The following is a 19,499-nucleotide window of genomic DNA, read 5'->3' as shown; positions in this document are numbered from 1 at the left end:
CACGCTCTAACCAAATGAGCTAACCGGCCACCCCAAAAGGGCCCTCTTAATCCTTACCTTTCGGTCAAAACTAATTCCTTTGGATCAGCGCTTTACAGTCCACATCCCCACGGCAACAGCAGCTCTGCCCAGTAATCCTGCAGTGGTTCTGGTGCCCAGGAGTCAGTGCTGCGATCCAGTGCCTCACTGGTGTGTAATAGCCACTCCAGACTTACTCATGAAAAGAGGAGCAGGGGCAGGTGTAGGGCTACAGAGAGCTTATGACTCCAAAGGCAGGATCCCAATCAGAGTTGGGGCTCATGGAACTGCAAGGGAAGCAGCCAGTCTCTTAAGGGATCTGACCCACCTTTCTCCTTTGTTCTCTTCCCTGTGCACAGCCCTCCTGCTTACTCCTGAGCATGCACACAGGACCCCAGGACACATTTGGAGGCACAGTTAGGGGCTCCATCACACCTTATCTATAATGAAGGCTTCCCTGAGGCTAGAGGAAGTGAGGAAATGTATTTTTATATCCAGGAGTGGTTCCCACTGGTGGCCACAGGACAAAAAGGGTGATGTGGGTGCTTAGCTCTGAGTGGGCTGGCAGGTGAGGTCAACTCATTTGTCAGATAGATATTTTCAGTTGTGGCCAAAACTCATATGGGTTTTATGCAATCGTTTCAATGTTGGATAAACAGCCAATGTCCCTGTGATGGCACGTCCCATGAATAAGCAGCTGTGGCTGGGCTGGAGCCCAGAGTCTCTTCGCTTCCTGTGGGTGATGGGCTTTGGCTACCTGCACCTGGCAGTCATCTCCAGGTGGTCACCACTGGGCTGTGGCCCATCCATTTATCTCTACCACTACTGCTCATTCTACTGGGCAGGCCTGTAGCCACTGAGTCATGATTGGCTCCTGTAAGCTGTTCCAGTGAAATTATAGTGAAGTTTCATCCTCTACAGGACGAAGAGATTGATGTAGATGTATATATCTTCTAGGTTAGGTTAGAGATCAGAAAGTTGAGGTAAATCATACCGGAGAGCCTGTATTTTCTGTTAAGCAGGAGGCAGCGTGAAAATAAAGGGTCAAGATTGTGAAAAACGGGGTTCCCACCAGGTGCCCCAGCCTGGGTACCCAGATAAGTCACAGGTAGGCAGAGACATTCTGGGCATTCACGATGGCCCACTCACACTGGCCCAGCAGGTTTTAGGGCATTGCCATCAGAAATAGGAAGGCAGAGGTAGGTATGGGAGATTTTGTTATCGGGAAATGACGTTGAACCTCAGCTCTTCATATTCTTGAAGGAGTGAATTCAATCAAGAGACAGAACTTCGTGCAGCAATGAGATAGCAAGAAGTTTATTAGAAAATGTGAGTATGCTCTGAGACACGGAGGGGGCCGACCCAAAGGTGGGAAGCAGTCTCGCCTTACATTAAGTGAAGGCTTGGATTTCTATGAGTAGAATTGCCTCCCCTTCTCCCCTCTCTTATCTCTCTTTCTCCCCCTGAGGCGCCCCATCCTCTGGCATTTAGCAATGCATTTCTTTGATTAGGGGCATGTGTAAACACATTCCTTGGGGTATGTGAAAACCTGGAATCCTACTGGGCTAGTAAGGTATTGGTGGTTGCGAAAAACAGAATGTATTCTCTGATAAGCTGGATGTCTGTCTCTCTTCTAATGTGTTTCTTTGATTTAGGGACATGTGTAAACACATCCATTTGAGGTGTGTGTAAGCCTGGAATTCTGCTGGGCAGCTGCAAACAGTCTTGACCCAAGTAGGAGCTTCAGCAAGGGGTTTTCTAACCGGGACTAAATTTCTCCTTCTCCTGCTCATTTCTATCTATTTACCTACTCTATCAATTTCATAGAGCTAAAAACAAGAGCACTTGGCAACTGATTAAATATCGAGGATGAGGGACATGGAGGAGAAGAAGAGATTATTATGTTTTGACCATCATTGTGCTGGGACGGGTTCAGGGTCTACTAGTTCCTACAACACCCACTTTGCTCACAACACCCACTTTGCCCACCCACTGCTCACTCTCTTTCTCTAGATTGCCACTCCTAGCGGAGAGGCACATGGACAGATTTATCCTTGTACCTCCACAGAGCCTTAATCAATTAGAAAATTAATTGTCAGTTTATTTACAAATTAAACTCTTCTGGCCACCTCCAGACCTAAATGAAGAGTGAATACCTTATGTCTCTCAGCACTTCCTCCTGGATAAAGAGCTGTAGAGAGAGAGAGAGAGAGAGACAGAGAGACAGAGAGACAGAGAGAATGGTGGTTTGGGTGGAGAAAGTGCCCAGAAGATGTGGACTGCCCGTAGATGACTAGCCCATTGTGGGTTATAGGAACTTGCTCGAAGCCAGTAGCTGGGACAGGGATTCTGTGAGCTGCAGCTGGCCTATGGACCTGATCCTCCCGCCACATGGGGCACTGCCAAAAGTAATGGACTCAGGAGGCCTTTCCAGCCCCTGCCCAATAACAAGGCCACTAGTTTTCATTAAGGGAGTTGTCATAGGTGGCCTTGTGGGACATCGCTTCTCTATGTAAGGCAAGGGTGTCTGTACAGTCACCTTTGCTGCATAAGCCAGTGGTCTGCATGTCCTCTGGGCTGGGCCCACAATCCAGCTGCAGTACCTGGTTCCTGCTGCAGCCCAGATTGGCTGGCAGTATGGACAGGATGCGGGGCACAAGGGTGGCTGAGGTGACAAAAACTGCAGAGTAAAATGCAGCAACATGCACAGGCAAAGAAAGAAAGGGTTCCCTGGGCCGAGGCATTCCTAGGACATCAAAGGGGGAGCGCTGGTCCTGTGAAGGAGGAAGCAGTACTGAATTGTGAGTGCCAATTCTGGAGTGCCAGACCAAGGAAGGAAAAGACTGACAGTTAAATTTCCTCTCTGCTGCGTCTGCCATGCTCTGTAGGCTAGCCCCCCCCTCTGCCCTGCGCTCTCAGCCAGGGGAATTAGCATTGTCTGATACTTGTAGCCCCTGACAAACGTTTGCTAGATTTCTTGGTCCTTGTTCCTGTAAGGGAAGACACGCCCAAATTCAACAGATGGGGTTTGGACAAGGTTTTCAGTGGAGAAGTGAAGCTAAAGTGATTTTGTGTGGAGCCCTATGTCTCTGCTGTTTCTAAACCTAAAGGTGTAGTTGGAATCGATGGGTTATATGCTTGCACTTTTCCAACCTCTTAAGTATTAAAAAAATTTCCCATTCAGGGGTTGCCATATGTAGAGGGTGACAGTGGGACACACAGATCACTCACCAACCCACCTCCCTTTCCTCTCCAGAATGGTCCGTCAGAAACAATAAAGAATGGGGAGGAGAGAAAGGGGAATCACAGTTTTACTTACAAACTCAAGCTGCAGTGTTTGCCGAGGCCATTTATCAGTGCAACATCGCCACCTGCTGGACACATCCATCAGGTACACCTGCTGCTGAAGAACTCCAGACCCAGGAGGCTTTGTAATTCTCCAGCCTGATACCCCCCTTTTGAGGTGAATCGAGTTGAACCTCACGATTAACAATATGGGAAGAGCTTGAAAGGCTTTGCTAGTCAAACAGAAATGGTAATTTTAAGGGTGCAGTCAGCCTGGCCCAAGAAAGGTTTTACATGAAAAAGTGGTAGCTACTGTTTTGGGAGAAACCACTTGAAGCAAAAATGTGGATCAGTGGGGGCCCTCAAGTCTCAGAGGTTCCTCTAAATGCCTGGACTTGGTTCCCTGAAGGCTTAGCTAAGGTAAAACCTAATGGGGTCCACTGAGTGGCTGCTGCTGTCCAGCCTGAGGGCCAGCTATGTAAAACTGAAAGCAGATGTCCCCGCTGTGCTCAGTGTGCAGAACTCAAGGCCGTTCTCATCATGTCCGGCCAGCACCGCCCCTTAATGAGCCGTGTTACATTTTACAGACTTGGGCTGTTAGCCAATGGCCTGGCTACCTGGTCCACCACTTGGAAGATGACAGACATGGAATATTAAAGACACACCCTGTGGGGTGGTGAACTATGGAAACATTCCTTGGGTCTATCTGACAGGTGCGTCACTCATGTGGATGCCCAAGGTGGGGACCTAGTGGTCTCTGATCAGACTGACTGGCAACAAGCTGCTGATCAAGCCTGCATTGCCCAGAAGCTCCCTCCTGCTCCTCTTAAATTGACTCCATTGAACCTTTGACCTAAGGGTTCTCTTGGTGCCAGGGTCCCTGTTTCAGTCTGAACCCCTGACTCAGGCCACATCACTATGGACCTTGAAACTAAACTGTGTCATGTTTCAGGCTTTGCAGACCATCAACAGTCTGACACTGGTGTACCTTTTGTCAACAAAAGCCACTCAACAATGAGCCAAGAGTCAACATTCCACACTCCCTACCACAGGCAGCATCTCATTGCCAAGCACTGGAATGGCCTCCTCCAAAATCAGCTCTACCTCCCTCCCCTCCTCTTGTCCACACACCTTAGTAAGGCAGGCTGGTCACTGAATGTGGCCATCTCCCAAAAGCATTTGTCTCCTCTTGGTCAGTCATCCCTTGGGTAATGATGAAGATAAAAGGGCTGGGGAGCTCTCTAGACTTATTCTGAAAATTAAAGATTCTGCCCTGCCTATTCCTTGGCATGACAACCCCCCCCCCCCCGCCTCCCCTTATAGCTTATAGCCTGGTTGGTAGGCCCTCTGGCTACAGCCAAGCTGCAAGGGAGCCTAGGGCATGCTAATTTAATTCCGGTCTAGCCACCAGCATTCTCTTATTGTTTTGACATGGTTCTAGATCATTTGATTGAGGACACTGCTCTCCTGCTTCCTGACAGTGGCTCACACATGCTGTGGCAGGCTGAACAAGATCCCCCAAAGATATTCAGGTATAATCCTTGGAACTTGTGAATGTTACTTTATATGGCAAAGAGGATTTTACAGCTATGATTAAGTTAAGGATTTTCAGAGGGGGAGATTATCCTGGATTATCCTAGTGGGCACTAAATGTAATCCCAAGTGTAACAGAGTGGTAGGGAGAGATTTTACTAAGAAGGCAATGTGGTGATGGGAACAGAGGGACAAAGATATATGAAGATGCTGCTGAAAATACTGGATTTGAAAATGAGGAAGAGGCCATGATCCAAGTAATGCAAGGAATATAGTTCCAGAAGCTAGAAAAGATGACAGGAAACTAATATATGTGTCAAGGTGGAGGGTATAATGGCCTTTGCAAATTTTGTAAAAATACCCTCTTTCACTCACACCTGACCCTTCTGGACTAAAGGTCTGTATGCAAATAGGGGATAATTGGAGGAAAAGCTACTGGGATGTGACACATTAATTTTGTGGCCATAGAAGAAGAGCAATAACCCAGCACCTGGAAGGGGAACACCTTAGACCCGGGAGGTGCAGGGAGGTGGGAGGAGGATCGCTTAACGTTCTCTTTGTCGTCTAGATCTAGCACCATTGCAGCCGAGCAAGCCCATCTCATGGCTACCTGAGCTAGGCAGCAGCTCTGGCTGGGTTTGCCTGCACTGAAACTCCTCCACGTGAACCCCTCTCCCATTCCGCATGCATGCTGACACACAGACCAGCACAACCTTGTTTCAAACCGACTACTACAAATTCATGCGCTTCTCCTGAGGCCCAAGCGTCCTTGAGTCAGCAAATCCTATTAACTCTACTTTCCAAATGTATCCTGAATTCAATCAGGACTCACAGGTTTTGCCCTGTCCAGGGCAGCTGGGTGAAGGGGCAAGTGGGGACTGAAACCCAGCCTGAGCTTAGAAGAGACGTCCTTTTTTCTTTTTTTTTGGAGAACTTTTAAGATTTCCTCTCTTAACAACTTTCAAATGTGCAATACAGTGCTACTAACTATAGCTGCCGTACTAGAGACTTTTTCCACTACACACCAGGGCATGTGGATAGCTGCAGGCCAGAGTCATCTCCCACCTCTGCCTCTACTGCCCAGGTCCAAACCATGGTCATCTCTCACCTGGATTAGGACAATAGCTCCAGTTTTCCATGTTTCTATGTCCCCTATCATCCGTCTAACCTCCATGCATCAGCCTGGGTGACCCTTTACAGCCTTGAGTCAAATCAAGTCATGCATCTGTTCAGACTGAAAGCCAAAGTTCTTATAATGGCTCACGAGGCCTCACATGGTCTGACGCTGTTACCTCTCTGATTTCATTTCATCTCAGCTCCAGTCATTGGAGAAAGTCATTGACTTTCTCATTATTCGTGGAACACATCATGCAGTCTCTTTCCTGAAGACCTTCGCACTTGTTCTGTTTGGAATACTCTTCCTCCAGGTATCTTTACACCTTGCTCCCTTACTCCATTCTGGTCTTCCCTTCCATGTAAAACACCACCCCTTGAATCCCTTTTAATATCCTTATGTGTGCTTATTGTCTGTTTCTTACAACTGGAGTGTAAGTTTCATGAAATCAGAACTTGGTTGTGTTCAGTGCTGTAACCCCAGCACCTGGAATTGTGCCTGCTGCATAGTAGGCACTTCTAAATATTTGTGAAGTAAATGAATGAATGATGGATGGATGGATGGATGGATGGATGGATGAATGGATGGATGGATGGGTGGATGGATAACCACTGACCCCAAAGAATAGAATTTCTTGACAACACCACAGATTCAAAGCGATCGGTGACATAGTCTGTGTTCTTTCCTGGAGGGCCTTCACTTCAGTCCTTGGTATCTTCTTTGCTGACTCTCTGAGCAGCTATTCCCCACCAGCCCATTTACCTCCACTCTGTAGAAGGAAAAGTTAACAAAACGACAAAATGATGCATTATGTTTAATTTTGTTGGAAGGTAGAAAGAGAACTGTGGGATAAGTTGCCTTAACACAATTTCAACTTGAGTTTTTCTTAGTAGATTTTTAATACAATGCACTTTTAAGAAATGCTCAGTGAGCTTACTTCCAAAGCATGTATAATCAACTGATTCAATTTCAAAATCATCCTGGAATTTCACAACAACCACTGTTTTATGGGTTGTATAATTATCTGTGCAATTTCAACAGCATTTGAAACAACAAAAAGACAAAGAAGTACTTTAATGTGTGAAACAACAACACAAACTGTCAACTTTATTAAGCCTAAAATAATTCTTGTCTTTGTTTTAGCCTTCAATCTAACTGAGAAACTCCTTAAACGCTGCCTATCATGTAAAAGAGATAGATTTTTCTGACCTCATTTTCCCTAAAATGGCATATATGCTTTTCTTCCGTAACTGTCTCGGTTGGCTGGAATGTTTTTCACTGGAGATTAGAATGAGATAAACTCTTTCTCAACTTCCCCTTGGCCAGAAGACCCTTATCCCTGCAGGCTTTCTCAGGCCTCTTCCTTTGAGTGTTGCTGGCCCTTCAACTTTCCTTTATCCAGGCTCCTAAGTGGAGAGATTGCTTAATTCATGTAAGTTATTATTATCACTAGAAAACATCTCCGGTACCTGCTAGTTCTGGGTACCAGAATAGGCTCGCGGGGTCAAGAAACAGGTCTGTACCTGCTTTCTAGAGCTTACATTTTGGGTGGGGTACAGACACATATTAAAAAGCCAACCAGACATGTTGGGGCAGCAGAAGGGGTAAAGGCGGTGTACACAATTTGCATACATGTAAGAGTGGGGAGAGGGCTGGAGTGGTCTTTGCCAGAGGTGAGATTTACGGAGATGGAGAGCACAGGGAGGGTGGAAGGGGTTAGGAGATTCTGGGGATTCCCCTAATACTGTTGTTAATAGTATGATTTGGGAGGAGGAAAGATAGGACATGCAGAGAGCTACTCAAGACCAGGCTCCACCCCAAATTATTCATCCATTTACTCAAAAATTATTTAGGTACCCGTGTAACCCATTATAACCCCGTGTTGTCTTAGGGGTTATAATGATGAACATGACAAAAGGCCCTTAAGAGTTAGTGGGGCGTGTTAAAGGAACCGGTGTGAGAGCTAGTGTGGCTGAAACATGGGGACCAGGGGGCAGAAGCAGGGGCCGAATCATACAGGGCCTTGCAGGCCGCGGTTAGCAGCTCGGATTTTATTCTGAGGGCAGTAACACGACATTTCATTCATTCTGCAATAGACTTCGGAACTAGGCAATCTTAATCGAATTCTGCTGACGAAGACGGAAAGTCTGGCGTAGGGTTAAGTAATTTGTTTAAAGTCAGTCGCCGACGAGAGCCTGGGTCAGGGTCTACGAAACCCTGTCGGCTTCCGGGCCATGCGGGCGTCGGACTTTCGCCGCCGGAGGGCTGCGGGCGGACACCGGGCGGGTAGGACGGCCGCTGTCTCGCGCCACAGCAGGCGCGCGCCCCGGGGACGATGCGCATGCGCCGCCCCGGACGGAAGCCGGGAAGGGGGCGGGGCCGAGGCCGGCGGGCGCGGGGAAAATGGCGGCGGCGGCGGCTGCGGCGAACGGGACTGGGGGGAGCAGCGGGATGGAGGTGGATGCAGCAGGTAACGGGCCCCGCGGGGGCGGCTTCTGGAGACGGCCTTCGAGGTGCGTTAAGGCCGCCTTCCTGGATCCCAGGAGAGGACAGGAGGGTGGACGGTAACATCGCTCCCTGGGATAACTTGCGGGAGGCATATATGGCCCGGCTCTGCCATCTCCCACTGCCGTCTCCTGGGAAGGGCGTGGGGCCCGGAGTCTCACTCTGTCTCCTTTTCCTCCACCTTTAGTAGTCCCCAGCGTGATGGCTTCCGGAGTGACTGGGAGTGTTTCAGTTGCTCTTCATCCCCTGGTCATTCTCAATATCTCAGACCATTGGATTCGCATGCGCTCCCAGGAGGGGCGGCCTATGCAGGGTGAGTGTTCCGCCTAATTCTGCAACCTCCTTTCGCTGGTCACCTCCACCAAACAGTGGTCTGTTCTCCTTCCTTTCCTGAAGATAGTTCTTCCTCGGCCAAATCACCATTTCCCCTGTACTTAGTTCACATTGACTTCACACCCTCCGGCTGTAATGATGAGGTAAGTGTTGGGATTCTTTCCTCTCACCCCTATGTGTCCTTCTCTTCCCCAGTGATTGGGGCTCTGATCGGGAAGCAGGAGGGCCGAAATATCGAGGTGATGAACTCCTTTGAGCTGCTGTCACACACCGTGGAAGAGAAGATTATCATTGACAAGGAATATTATTACACCAAGGAGGAGCAGTGTGAGAGGGGAATAGAAGTGGAAGAGAAGAGTGGGAGGAAAAACAAAAGCAGAGTGGGGAAGATGGAGAGGGTTGGGGAAAAATAAACAGGACATGGGATGAGAACGGTGGGAAAGTGGAGTGCCTGAAGAAATCTCAGAAAAAGAACACATTCAGGTATTCTGCCCCCCAAAAATGAAGGATGAGAGAAGAAAATAACCATTCTAAAATGAGCCAGGATTTGAGGTGGAGGGGAGAAGCTGGTGAAAATACACCAGGAGCTTCAAATTAAGGAAGGATGGTTTAAAGAAATGCTTTGTGCTCTGGCCCCTTCCTCTCCAGTTAAACAGGTATTCAAGGAGCTGGAGTTTCTGGGTTGGTATACCACCGGGGGGCCACCTGACCCCTCCGACATCCACGTCCATAAGCAGGTATACATGCTCACACATGTGCATGCTGGGATAAAGAACAGAGGATGAGGGAAAGAAGAAAGATGGGCATTGACACTTGTCCATCATCCCCCTCTTCCAGGTGTGTGAGATCATCGAGAGCCCCCTCTTTCTTAAGTTGAACCCTATGACCAAGCACACGGATGTGAGTAACACTGACCCAATGCCCATTTGGTCATACTTGTCTATCGCTGTGCTTATCTTTTTTACTCATCCCCTGCTATCTTTTACTGTATGACATCTCTGTTGAATTGAATCTTCATTCTGCCATTTATTAGCTGTGTCTTTGGATTAACCTGCATTTTTCTTATGTGTAAAACAGTGATAATCTGTCCTTCATTGGCCCTTCAATGTGAAACTGCCAATCCCAATTTTTGGCACACACTATAGTTTCCGGTGGATTTGGTGTAAGAGCTGTTCTCCATCTCCTTTACAGCTTCCTGTCAGCGTTTTTGAATCTGTCATCGATATAATCAATGGAGAGGTAATGCCCTACCCTTCAACCCCCAGATCCTGCCCCTGATGTTTCCTGCTTTTGATTCTCCCTATGTGCCCTGTAGGCCACAATGCTGTTTGCTGAACTGACCTACACTCTGGCCACAGAGGAAGCTGAACGCATTGGTGTAGACCATGTCGCCCGAATGACAGCAACAGGCAGTGGAGAGAACTCCACGGGTAATGGAGGCTGGAGGGGCGTACTTGGAAGTGGGGGTGGAAGGAGTGGCCACAAGCCTTTTCAATTATGGCCTGTCCCTGCCCCCTACAGTGGCTGAACACTTGATAGCACAGCACAGCGCCATCAAAATGCTGCACAGTCGCGTCAAGCTCATTTTGGAGTATGTCAAAGCCTCTGAAGCAGGTAGGACGGGGTCTCCCTGGCACTCCTACCACTTTTCCACTCCCTCCTGGGGAAGTGACAGCATCCACATTAATGCAGCCTCTCTTTGTACCTTTAGGAGAGGTCCCCTTTAACCATGAGATCCTGCGGGAGGCCTATGCTTTATGTCACTGCCTCCCAGTACTCAGCACAGACAAGTTCAAGACAGACTTTTATGATGTGAGTGTTAAAACCAGGAAGGTGGGTGGGGCTTGTGCTGTCATTTCTGCATGCAGGACATAGGCCTCAGGTGTTCCCTAGGCATGCTAGGGACCTGGATCTTTCTGTTCCCTCCCAGCAATGCAATGATGTGGGGCTCATGGCCTACCTTGGCACCATCACCAAAACGTGCAACACCATGAACCAGTTCGTGAACAAGTTCAATGTCCTCTATGACCGACAAGGCATCGGCCGGCGGATGCGGGGGCTCTTCTTCTGAGGGTACTTGAAGAGATGACGCACAGGGATCAGAACTGTTCCAGAGGGGATAGGTGTTCCACTCCCCTTAGAGAAACCTGTCATTAATAAAAGGGGAGTGCCCCCTCAGCACCCCTTCCAGTGGCTCTGTCCTCTGTTAGGCACGCATAGGTTTCTCAACTTGGATCTTAAAGGAGGCCCTTGGTTCCAGCCTTGCTCAGAGGCATGACTCCCATTTTATCATCAGTTATTCTCAGCACCTTTCAGTGGTTGGGAGCTCACTGCCACTTGAAGTGACCCCAAGTCTGGTCAGGTAGACTGTCTACATTGAGCCAAAGACTGCCTGCTTCCACCTAAGCAATGGGTTTTGCTCTTTAGTATCTTCCTGTAAACAAATGACCCCTTTCCCAAGCTATTTTTCACACACAAAAAGGGAGATTGGGGGGGAGCGGGATATTAAGCACATTTCTACGAGGGACAACTGAAAGTCTTGATCCTATAGTGAGCACTGAGTATTGCCAAGAGGGAGATGTTTCCCAATTACTGCTAATGTTTGAGTGCTTGCTACAGAATATGTACCTGACCCAGCAGGCACCTCAGCCAGCCCTAGGAGGCAGATACTAGTGTCCATGTCATTTTAGAGATGAGGCCAGATGTAAACATGAAGACTGTCCTATGCAATTACTTGTGCCTCCCTCCAGGTCCTTGATTTTCATTCCCTAACCAGGCCTTTCAAGTTGTATTTGGGGACGAAAGAGGTGGGAGTACTGAGGTGTCTGTTGGAGGTATTTCTGAAGGTAGAAATGGAGGAGCGGGCTTAGAGACTGTTTCATACTGGCAACTGTATCCCCCAGAACTAGAAGGGAGCATAGCACTAGACTCAATATACATTTGAATCTAGAGGGGAGTAAGAGCAGGCAAGGGATCGGAGTGGAGATCCAGTGCAACAGGCTGTACACTGGGATTCTCATTCCTTGCTGAATTCCCAGTGTCTGTCTTGGTATCTGGCAGGGAGAGTAGGTAATTAATATATTTACTGAGTAAATGAAGACGAGCATAAAAGGAATAAGATATTAATCTATAAAATGTACAATACCCAGTTTTATTAGAAGGTGGCAATCTACACACTTTATTAGCAAAAGGAATGTATAAAAACATGTGCAACTCAGGAAAACGGGGGCAAGGGGTGTCCTCCTTTATCCTCAAGGGCATCGTTAGACCTTTAAAGAAAGGGTGGTATTTAGCACGGTACGCAGAGTAGACCCCAGTATCTCAAGTGGGCTGGAATCAGACAAAAGTGATCCGTGTGCGGGCAGTATTAACCTGCCAGACGTTTAACTCCTCATACTCATCTAGAGCTGCCTGGAATTGGGCAGGTGTGAAGCCCCGGGATACGCAGCGCTGCTCTGCCTCAGAAAACCGGACACTCCGGCCCTCTGAGACCAATTCACGGACAGTGGCAAATATCACATCTGCTGGTCTCTGGGTCCTGAAGGAAACAAGTGTGGATGTGTAAGGTCAGGCTACCAACAAAAGCACCCAACATGTCAGAACAGTGGAATTCTGAGGCAATCATATATGTGATTGCAGAAGCCACAAGGATAAGTGGTCTGCTCAGGAAAGTCAAAGTGACTTCTGATTTCCTTCTCCATTAAACCACTCACCTAGCTGTTTGTCCTTTGTCACTTAAAAGTGAGTCCTTTGACATCTCCATTAACCTGATGGCTTCATTCACATCTTCCTTCTCCACTGTGTCCACCATTCGCAGACGTGCCTAAGGGGAAGGTAGGGAGAGATGGGAACGGGAGGAGGGGAGTGGAATAGACAGGGGACCCCCGTGTTTCAGCTTTAAGGCTGGGCAACTCATGGGGTGCCTACGCACAAAACAGGTGGAGGCCCCCTACCCTCCCCTGCAAACATCCGCAGTGTGGGGCCGGCACTGTCAGACCGAGACAAGTGCAATGCCCAGGGCAGCGTCCAGCAATTGCCCAAGTCTCCGCCTCTCAACACTGGCCAGTCCCGGTGTTCAGCTGTCCTGTGAGGGAGACCAGACCCTTCTGAACTCCACTGGGCTCCCCACCATGACAGATGGAGGTTGGGGAGCTCAGCCTAGCAGGTGATTGGCAGAGAGATTGTGTCCCTGGGGCTCGGGAAGTGCTAGCTCAGCAGTAGGTCAGGTAATCACACTACCTGCACGAACAGCACTTTGGAGCCCCCAGGACTAAGTAAGGTCCAAGAGGTGAGGACAGAAATGAACGTTTCTAGCACAGGATTTAGGACACGGGGAATGAAATTCACCCCTCCCACACCGGCAGTGAGGTTTGAGAAGCCAGGCCTTTCCCTCCATGGATGCTGTGCGTGCCCTGCTGGAGCAGCAAGTACCCACAGTGCGGTAGCACGGAGAGGACCACTATCTGCACTGTCAGCACTTTAGCCCCGGCAGGGCTGGAGTGGGAAAAAGGCGGCAACGAGAGGACAATGTTAAGGCAGGCTGCCCAGTAAGTCAAAGCAGACCACCCCTCTAGCAGAACAAAGGATCGGAAACTCACCAGGGCCGTTGACAGTCGCAGGATAGCCAGCAGGGTTCGGGCGGAAGTATAGGTGGCATCCTTACTAGCCCAAGCCTCTCGCCTCATCTCCACGTACGCTGCTGTGATATAGTCTGCCAGAGACTCGGGCACTGTGGGCTGCTTCTCCTGGCACATAGCTATGTAACGTCTGCAGGAGAGGTTCATGGCAAAGCAGAAAAGGAAGATGGGGAGAATATGGCTTTGTTTCTGTGTAAGTTTCCCATTTAAGAAAACTCTTGGGGGTAGGTGGGGAACTTTTAAGTAGAAAAAAAATTAGTGATTATTTGCGTGGCTTGAATATCACTGATGGATTTATCTAAATGGTGCTTTTCAAATTATTTCCAACTTTTAAGGAAAATGGCCTATGCATGAATAAGACATATACACCTGTTACTAGAGATGATCAAGTCCCCTCCTCTGAACATGTATAGTTAAAAGCAGCAAAAAGATACTGTGTTCACTTTGAGACAATTGTTTAAAGAGAATAGGTAAGTGGAGGGTTTACTGGGGGGCCGCGCACAGACCTCTAGAGAAATTTGTGTCATTAAGTATCCATGGAGTAGAATCCAGCTTTGCCTCAAATCTGAACCTGCCTCACCAGTCAGGTCAGGCTGATGGTGTGAAAGGTTGGTTTGGATGTGTTGTGTGGCCAGGATGGGGGTTACCTAGACTCGTGTCCTCAGACCCAGGACACAGAATAGGGCAGAGTGGTGGTGAAACATGTACAGCCTAAGACTGAAAGTTTTTCAGGACACACACACGGCGACTGGTGGAGCACACCTGTCCTTACCCAGCTCTCCTACCTCATAAGCTTCATGTCCAAAGGTTCAAACTGGGTGGGAGGCTGCCGGCTGTGCTGGTGCACATAGGTGATGTGCTGGGCCAACCTAGGAAGAGTGGAGGGAAGGAGGAATACTTTTTGGTGCTATACACACACACACACCTTGTACCCCAACTCTGTATCTTCTCCCCTTAGCTCCACCGTCTCCTCACAGTGTGGCAGGGATGAACTAACTTTTCCCGGAAATCCTCATCTGTGTTTCAGCCCTGACCCACCACTTCCCTAAGAACTGTGGGCCAGTATCCACAAGCAGGGAACTGGAGAGCTTTCCAATTTCTCTTCCCTCCCTCCCTTTAGATCATTCCTAAGGGATGTCTCGAGCATTGAGCTTCATTCACCGTAGGTCATTGTCTCGGTCAGGCCGGTCCTGGATCAACCAGAGGAGGTCAAATCGGGAGAGGAGTGCGGCAGGAAGCTGTATGTTCTGTTCCAGGCTGCGGCGAGGGTTGTAGCGCCCATAGGCAGGGTTGGCGGCAGCCAAGATGGAGCAGCGGGCATTGAGAGTAGTTAGAATGCCTGCTTTGGCAATGGAGATGGTCTGCTGCTCCATGACCTCGTGAATGGCTGTGCGGTCAGCCTCAGCCATTTTGTCAAATTCATCGATGCAGCACACGCCCTGGTCAGCCAGCACGAGGGCACCACCCTCTAAGGTCAGTTCTCCAGTCACAGAGTCTCTGAGCACAGCTGCTGTAAGCCCCACTCCAGAGGAACCTCGGCCTGTTGTATACTGGCCTGAATGGCACGGTCAGGAAAAGAGGACACAAGGAATGGGGACAGAGAGGTGAGGCCTGCACTGGACTGATGTTACCTACCCACCCAAACCTTCTGGGGAAAGCTCTGTGGGGTGTGGGTACTGGCAACATCTGCCTCAACCCCCAAGGAAGAGAATAAACACGGGATAGTGCTATCCCTATCTTCTACATTCACCTCTTTCAGGATCTGATTACTCACTGCGGGGGGCCAGGCGATCAATGTAAGATAACAGCTGAGATTTAGCCACTCCAGGGTCCCCCATCAGGCAGATGTTGATGTTGCCTGAAGAAAGGAAGCCCCCGTATGACTATTTTTTCATGGAAGTTGTCCAACAGAAAATACTTTTGAGGTCTGCCCCCACTCCCATACTCAGCATTGTTTCTTCTGATCCCTCCCTGTGCCCATAAAGCCAAGATGCCAACTCTTTTATTTTGTGACATACAAGGGCACCAATTCTTGTCATCCTTTCCTTCTCCCAAATGTATTCCCTTACCCTGAGCCTCTGTCTCATTTCCTCTTACCCCTGATTTTCATGCCTCGAGGAGACTGGTCCACACCTCCCACCAGCAGGAGCAGCAGCGCCTTCTTTACATCTTCATGCCCATATATTTCGGGAGCGATGGAGGCTGCCAGCTTTTCATAGAAATCCTCCTCTGTGGGAAAATGAAGGTTAGGAAGAAAAAAATGCTAGGAAGAAATTCCCATTTCCGGTCTCCCCTCTGGCCCCTCACCTGCTATTTGCCTCAGCTCCTCTTTGCTCAGCTCTTTAGACCCAGACTCATCATCTTCGCTCTTATTCATCTTCACAATCCGATGGGCTTCCAGGTAAGTTTCCGAGAGTAAACCCTTGAACAGGAAAAGAACAGGATATGAATGAAGTCTCTTTAACTTGCCTATCCACATGATTCCCTCAGGATTTCCTAATAAACCCTTTGTTGTATTTTGCTTTGTTGTTGATAGTATTCTCTGTGGATGTGGTGGGCAAGGGAGAAAAGGGAATATTTCCTCCTCGTTTCAAACTCCCTTTCTTACCTGTACCACCTGTCGGAACCCAGAGCACAAGATTGGCAAGAAGATACCAGTGACACTGACGTGGTCCCCGGGCTGGGCAATCCGTGTGTTCTCTCCTTCTACCAACACTGTGATGCTACGAGGGATATTTCCCACGGGCACTTGGTCACTCTACAGGAGATAAGGGTGCACAGACAAGCAGAAAGGAACATGAGGTCTCCAAGGACGTAACCCTCTTTGCCAACGTATCCCACTCTTCTACTTCTCGTATCCCACTCTTCTACTTCTTGGCATGCCCAGCCTCAGAAGATAAGCCAGACGAGGAGGGAAGCGGAGGTTTCTTTATTTCTTCCTACTCCAATCAGAAAGTTTCAGTCAAACCTCCCTCCTGATCTAGGTGACTTCTCTGCCTCAGCTCTTCTTTTGTTCTTTCTTCCATTCAGTGAGTGAGTACAGTATTTGAATGGACTCTCAAGCTCCACCTTCCCTGGGCAACATATCCCAAACTCACATGTTCTTGCATCTTCATCTCCTGGAATTTGATGAATTTGGAGCCACGTGTCTGCAGATATAGCCGCCCACCAGAGCGGTTGGTCTGGCACTCCTGGCTTGGGCACATGATCAGAGGCATGAAAGTGGGAGATTGGATCTAGGATGTAAGAAAGAAAACACCAAAGAAAGTCAGAAGCAAATGAGCCAATTAGAGTCAGTCACTTGAATCACATTTCCTCTTGATGGCAGATAACCATAAATTGTCAAGAACATCTTGAACTATTCTGGGTCAACATGGATAAGCACCAAGAACACAGAACACATGGAAAGACTACTACATATCACAAAAAGAATGAGAAATATACACACAGATGTGTTTCACGACAGAGAAAATAACAGATCAGCCTCAGCACACAAAACCCTTACAAAAAATACTAACAGAGTTAAGTGTGTTCCTGTTCCTTGCTCCATACATACCGGCTGGTAGGTCTCTGCCCCACACTGGTCACAAGTGTAAGTGGCCACTACCATTCTGGGTTTGACTTCAGACACACGAGTGACGATTCCACGCACAGTCACCAATTTCCCCAGAGAGTCAGCCCGTACTTCCCGGATCACACGAGGCTTGTTACTGCTTGGGCCTTCAAAGTACAGCTCACTAAGGGAAAAAAGTCATTAGCAAGGTCCTGGAGGACAAATTTCCATACCCTTCCCCACTGAGACCACTCACAATCTACGCATGAGTTCAGGAGGGTACTGGTTCTGGGGGCTTCGGGCAGCCGCAGGGTCCCGGCTCCGCTGCTCCATCATCAGCCGGTGCTCAATGTAAACATCCAAAACATCCTTATTTATCACCTACAGGTATACAGAGGAAGATGGGAAAAATGAGTGGCAGGATGGGGCATAAAGAACATCAGGCAGAAATTACTGCCCCCTTCCTCAGTTCAGAAAACGTGAGAAGCTTCCTGACAGAAATCTAAGTTCCTTGCCCTACATTTTCCTGCACTCACCTCCCTCTCCTTGTACTGAGGCAGCAGCTCTTGTATGGTATCAGCAAAGAGCCTTGCATAGCGCTTGGTGTTTTCACAAATTGAGTCCACCAACTCAGGGTCCTCCTCAGCCACATCATCCAGGTCTATGTACATTGCCACTTGCTCCCGATGAGCCAGTTGAACCTGGGGTGGGGAAGAATCAGCAAAACCCCAGAACCAAGTTTATCATGCTCACTAGTGTTCACGTGCAAAGACATATCACCCTGAGTTCAGCATACAGGTTCCAGGCTTCCAAAGGCGAGAAAGAGCGCTGTGAGACAGAGCAATACTCACTTCTCAGCTACCAAAGGGCAGCCTCCCAACTCCTAAAAACACCTTACTTATCACAAATGTAGTATTATATTCACTTAGCATACCACATGGCTGTAAACACACCTCACTTACCAATGGACTTGCTGAAATGAGTCCAGCCTCTTCTTACAGCTCCTGTAAGCAACCAGCCCATCCCTCTACCTCACTGTAGACTTACCAACTGGTTCCCATACTTGAACTGCTTCTTGCCAAACTCATCATCCTGGTAAAACTCTTGTAGGAACTTCTTCACCTTTTCTATAAGGTAAATGTAAAATGATGAGAATCAACCTTGCTTTCTTTCAGATACCCTACTGCAAACCACTCTGATAGAAATCTAAGAAACTCACTTCCATTTAAAACATTTCATTTAAAAAAACTAGTCATATGAACATTTAAATAACCCTGCATAATCCTCCCCAGACTGGGCAGAACTCCTTTTCACGAGTCAGTTTTTCACTAGAGAATAGTCAGGGGCCCCGGACAGTTGAGAGTACCCTCCCCTAGGGGACTTCCAGTCTCTGCCTTAGAAATCTCAGTGCCCTTTCCCAAAGGCCTCCCACTCCCAGCAACACACTCAGGTTTCAAGGTTCTCAGCTTTTCTTCTATGCGTACGGAAGATTCCCCCTTTTCTTTCGTTCCCCTAAATCTCTGCCACTAGGCCCATCCTTCACCCCACCCCCTCTCCCGCCACTGCTTCCGCTCTTAGTAAACAAAGAAGCACATGGGCCCAGATGCCGCCGCCTCACAGCCCGGGATTCCTCCGCTCAGGGCGTGAGCCCCTCCGACTACTGGCCAGCTCGTCCGGGGCCACTCGGTCCCACCTGTTACCTCCTCTCTCGGCCTCTCACTAAAACTCCCAATTGCAGGCACTCCGCAACCCTCAGTAGCTCTCTCCGAGGCCACCGCGCGGAAGGACACTGTTTACACACGACACTCCCTCCAGAGGCGCCGCGCAACTTCCGCCCGCCTGCACTTCCGCTTGGAGGTTGGCCTAACATGGCCAATCCCCGCGCGCAGCGGCCCAGGCCCGCCCGCCCCCGGAGCTTCGGCGCGTCTCAGGAGGACGCGGGCACTCGGAGTGCCTAAGAGTGCGGATGAACGTGAGCCAGGGAGGGCTCCACACTGCGCCTTGGACAGGGTCTCCTGAGGTCCCGGTCTCTCCTGGGCGCGACCCTCCCCACTGGAGCCACCAAGCCGGGCGGCTTTCCCTCGCCCCACTTTTTTCCCGGGCACGGTCACCAGGTCTTCTCCGACCTTAGTCTTCCACGTGCCTCCCAGGCAACGTCTTCCTCAGCTCCACCGCTTCGGGCTCGGGGTCTGGCCTCGCGCTGAGCCCGGGCCCCCAGGACGCCAGCTCACACCAACAGGTGTTGGTCGGGACGCTTCCCGCGCAGGACGCCCCTCCCAGACTTGCAGACCCTCACCTTTCTCAAGCGCGTAGTCCTTGAGTGCCATCGCTGCCGAGAGCCCTACGGCAGCAGTTAGCGGGCTCAAGGATCACCACTTCTCCCCCAGCAGCGAACGTCCGCGCGGCGGACTGTGGCTGACCAACCGAAATTGGCGCGAAACGTCGCCCAACACGTGACCGGCGCCGCTGCGAGCGGGCCAATCCGAGAAGAGGCCCTCCGTCCCTCCCACTCACCGCAGGC

The 19,499-nt window shown here is 49.4% G+C and overlaps 2 protein-coding genes across 7 annotated transcripts; one reads left to right on the top strand and one right to left on the bottom strand.

The window, feature by feature from the left end:
* Positions 1-8,285: 8,285 nt before the first annotated feature.
* Positions 8,286-10,974, top strand: COPS6 (COP9 signalosome subunit 6; the record flags this gene model as incomplete). The annotated part of the gene is given in 11 exon segments (XM_081054506.1): positions 8,286-8,303; positions 8,306-8,420; positions 8,643-8,768; positions 8,984-9,115; positions 9,437-9,525; positions 9,626-9,688; positions 9,980-10,027; positions 10,104-10,218; positions 10,310-10,402; positions 10,500-10,600; positions 10,719-10,974. Coding segments are annotated over 11 exon segments (1,041 nt in total). The 3' UTR covers positions 10,860-10,974.
* Positions 10,975-11,919: 945 nt separating this feature from the next.
* MCM7 (minichromosome maintenance complex component 7) lies at positions 11,920-19,409 on the bottom strand. 6 transcript variants are annotated; one of them, XM_081054497.1, is made up of 16 exons: positions 18,672-18,800; positions 18,026-18,105; positions 17,515-17,679; positions 17,235-17,359; positions 16,982-17,162; positions 16,524-16,661; positions 16,034-16,183; positions 15,733-15,847; positions 15,523-15,654; positions 15,200-15,283; positions 14,587-14,980; positions 14,211-14,294; positions 13,387-13,555; positions 12,502-12,611; positions 12,161-12,326; positions 11,920-12,057 (listed from the first exon to the last, which is right to left on the bottom strand). In XM_081054497.1, exons 3-16 carry the CDS (start codon positions 17,647-17,649, stop codon positions 12,052-12,054), a joined length of 1,989 nt encoding a protein of 662 aa, XP_080910623.1. In that variant the 5' UTR covers positions 17,650-17,679; positions 18,026-18,105; positions 18,672-18,800; the 3' UTR covers positions 11,920-12,051. The 6 variants fall into 6 exon arrangements, with proteins under 6 accessions (XP_080910623.1, XP_080910624.1, XP_080910619.1 ...); XM_081054498.1 differs by lacking the exon at positions 18,672-18,800 and adding an exon at positions 18,425-18,557; XM_081054493.1 differs by lacking the exon at positions 18,672-18,800 and adding an exon at positions 19,275-19,409 and having other exon boundaries at positions 11,978-12,326.
* Positions 19,410-19,499: the final 90 nt, after the last annotated feature.

The sequence above is a fragment of the Rhinolophus hipposideros genome (genome assembly GCF_964194185.1).
Source record: "Rhinolophus hipposideros genome assembly, chromosome: 7".
Lineage (NCBI taxonomy): Eukaryota > Metazoa > Chordata > Mammalia > Chiroptera > Rhinolophidae > Rhinolophus > Rhinolophus hipposideros.
This window is presented reverse-complemented; position numbering and strand designations above follow the sequence as displayed.

Excerpts from the sequence above, each read along its gene's own strand:
- MCM7 (XM_081054493.1), bottom strand. The coding sequence starts at position 19,305 with ATGGCACTCAAGGACTACGCGCTTGAGAAAG. Across the intron at positions 15,284-15,522 it reads TCGAGGCATGAAAATCAGGG|GCAACATCAACATCTGCCTG; the intron begins GTAAGAGGAAAT and ends TCCTTTCTTCAG. Across the intron at positions 13,556-14,210 it reads TTGGACATGAAGCTTATGAG|ACGTTACATAGCTATGTGCC; the intron begins GTAGGAGAGCTG and ends CCTCTCCTGCAG.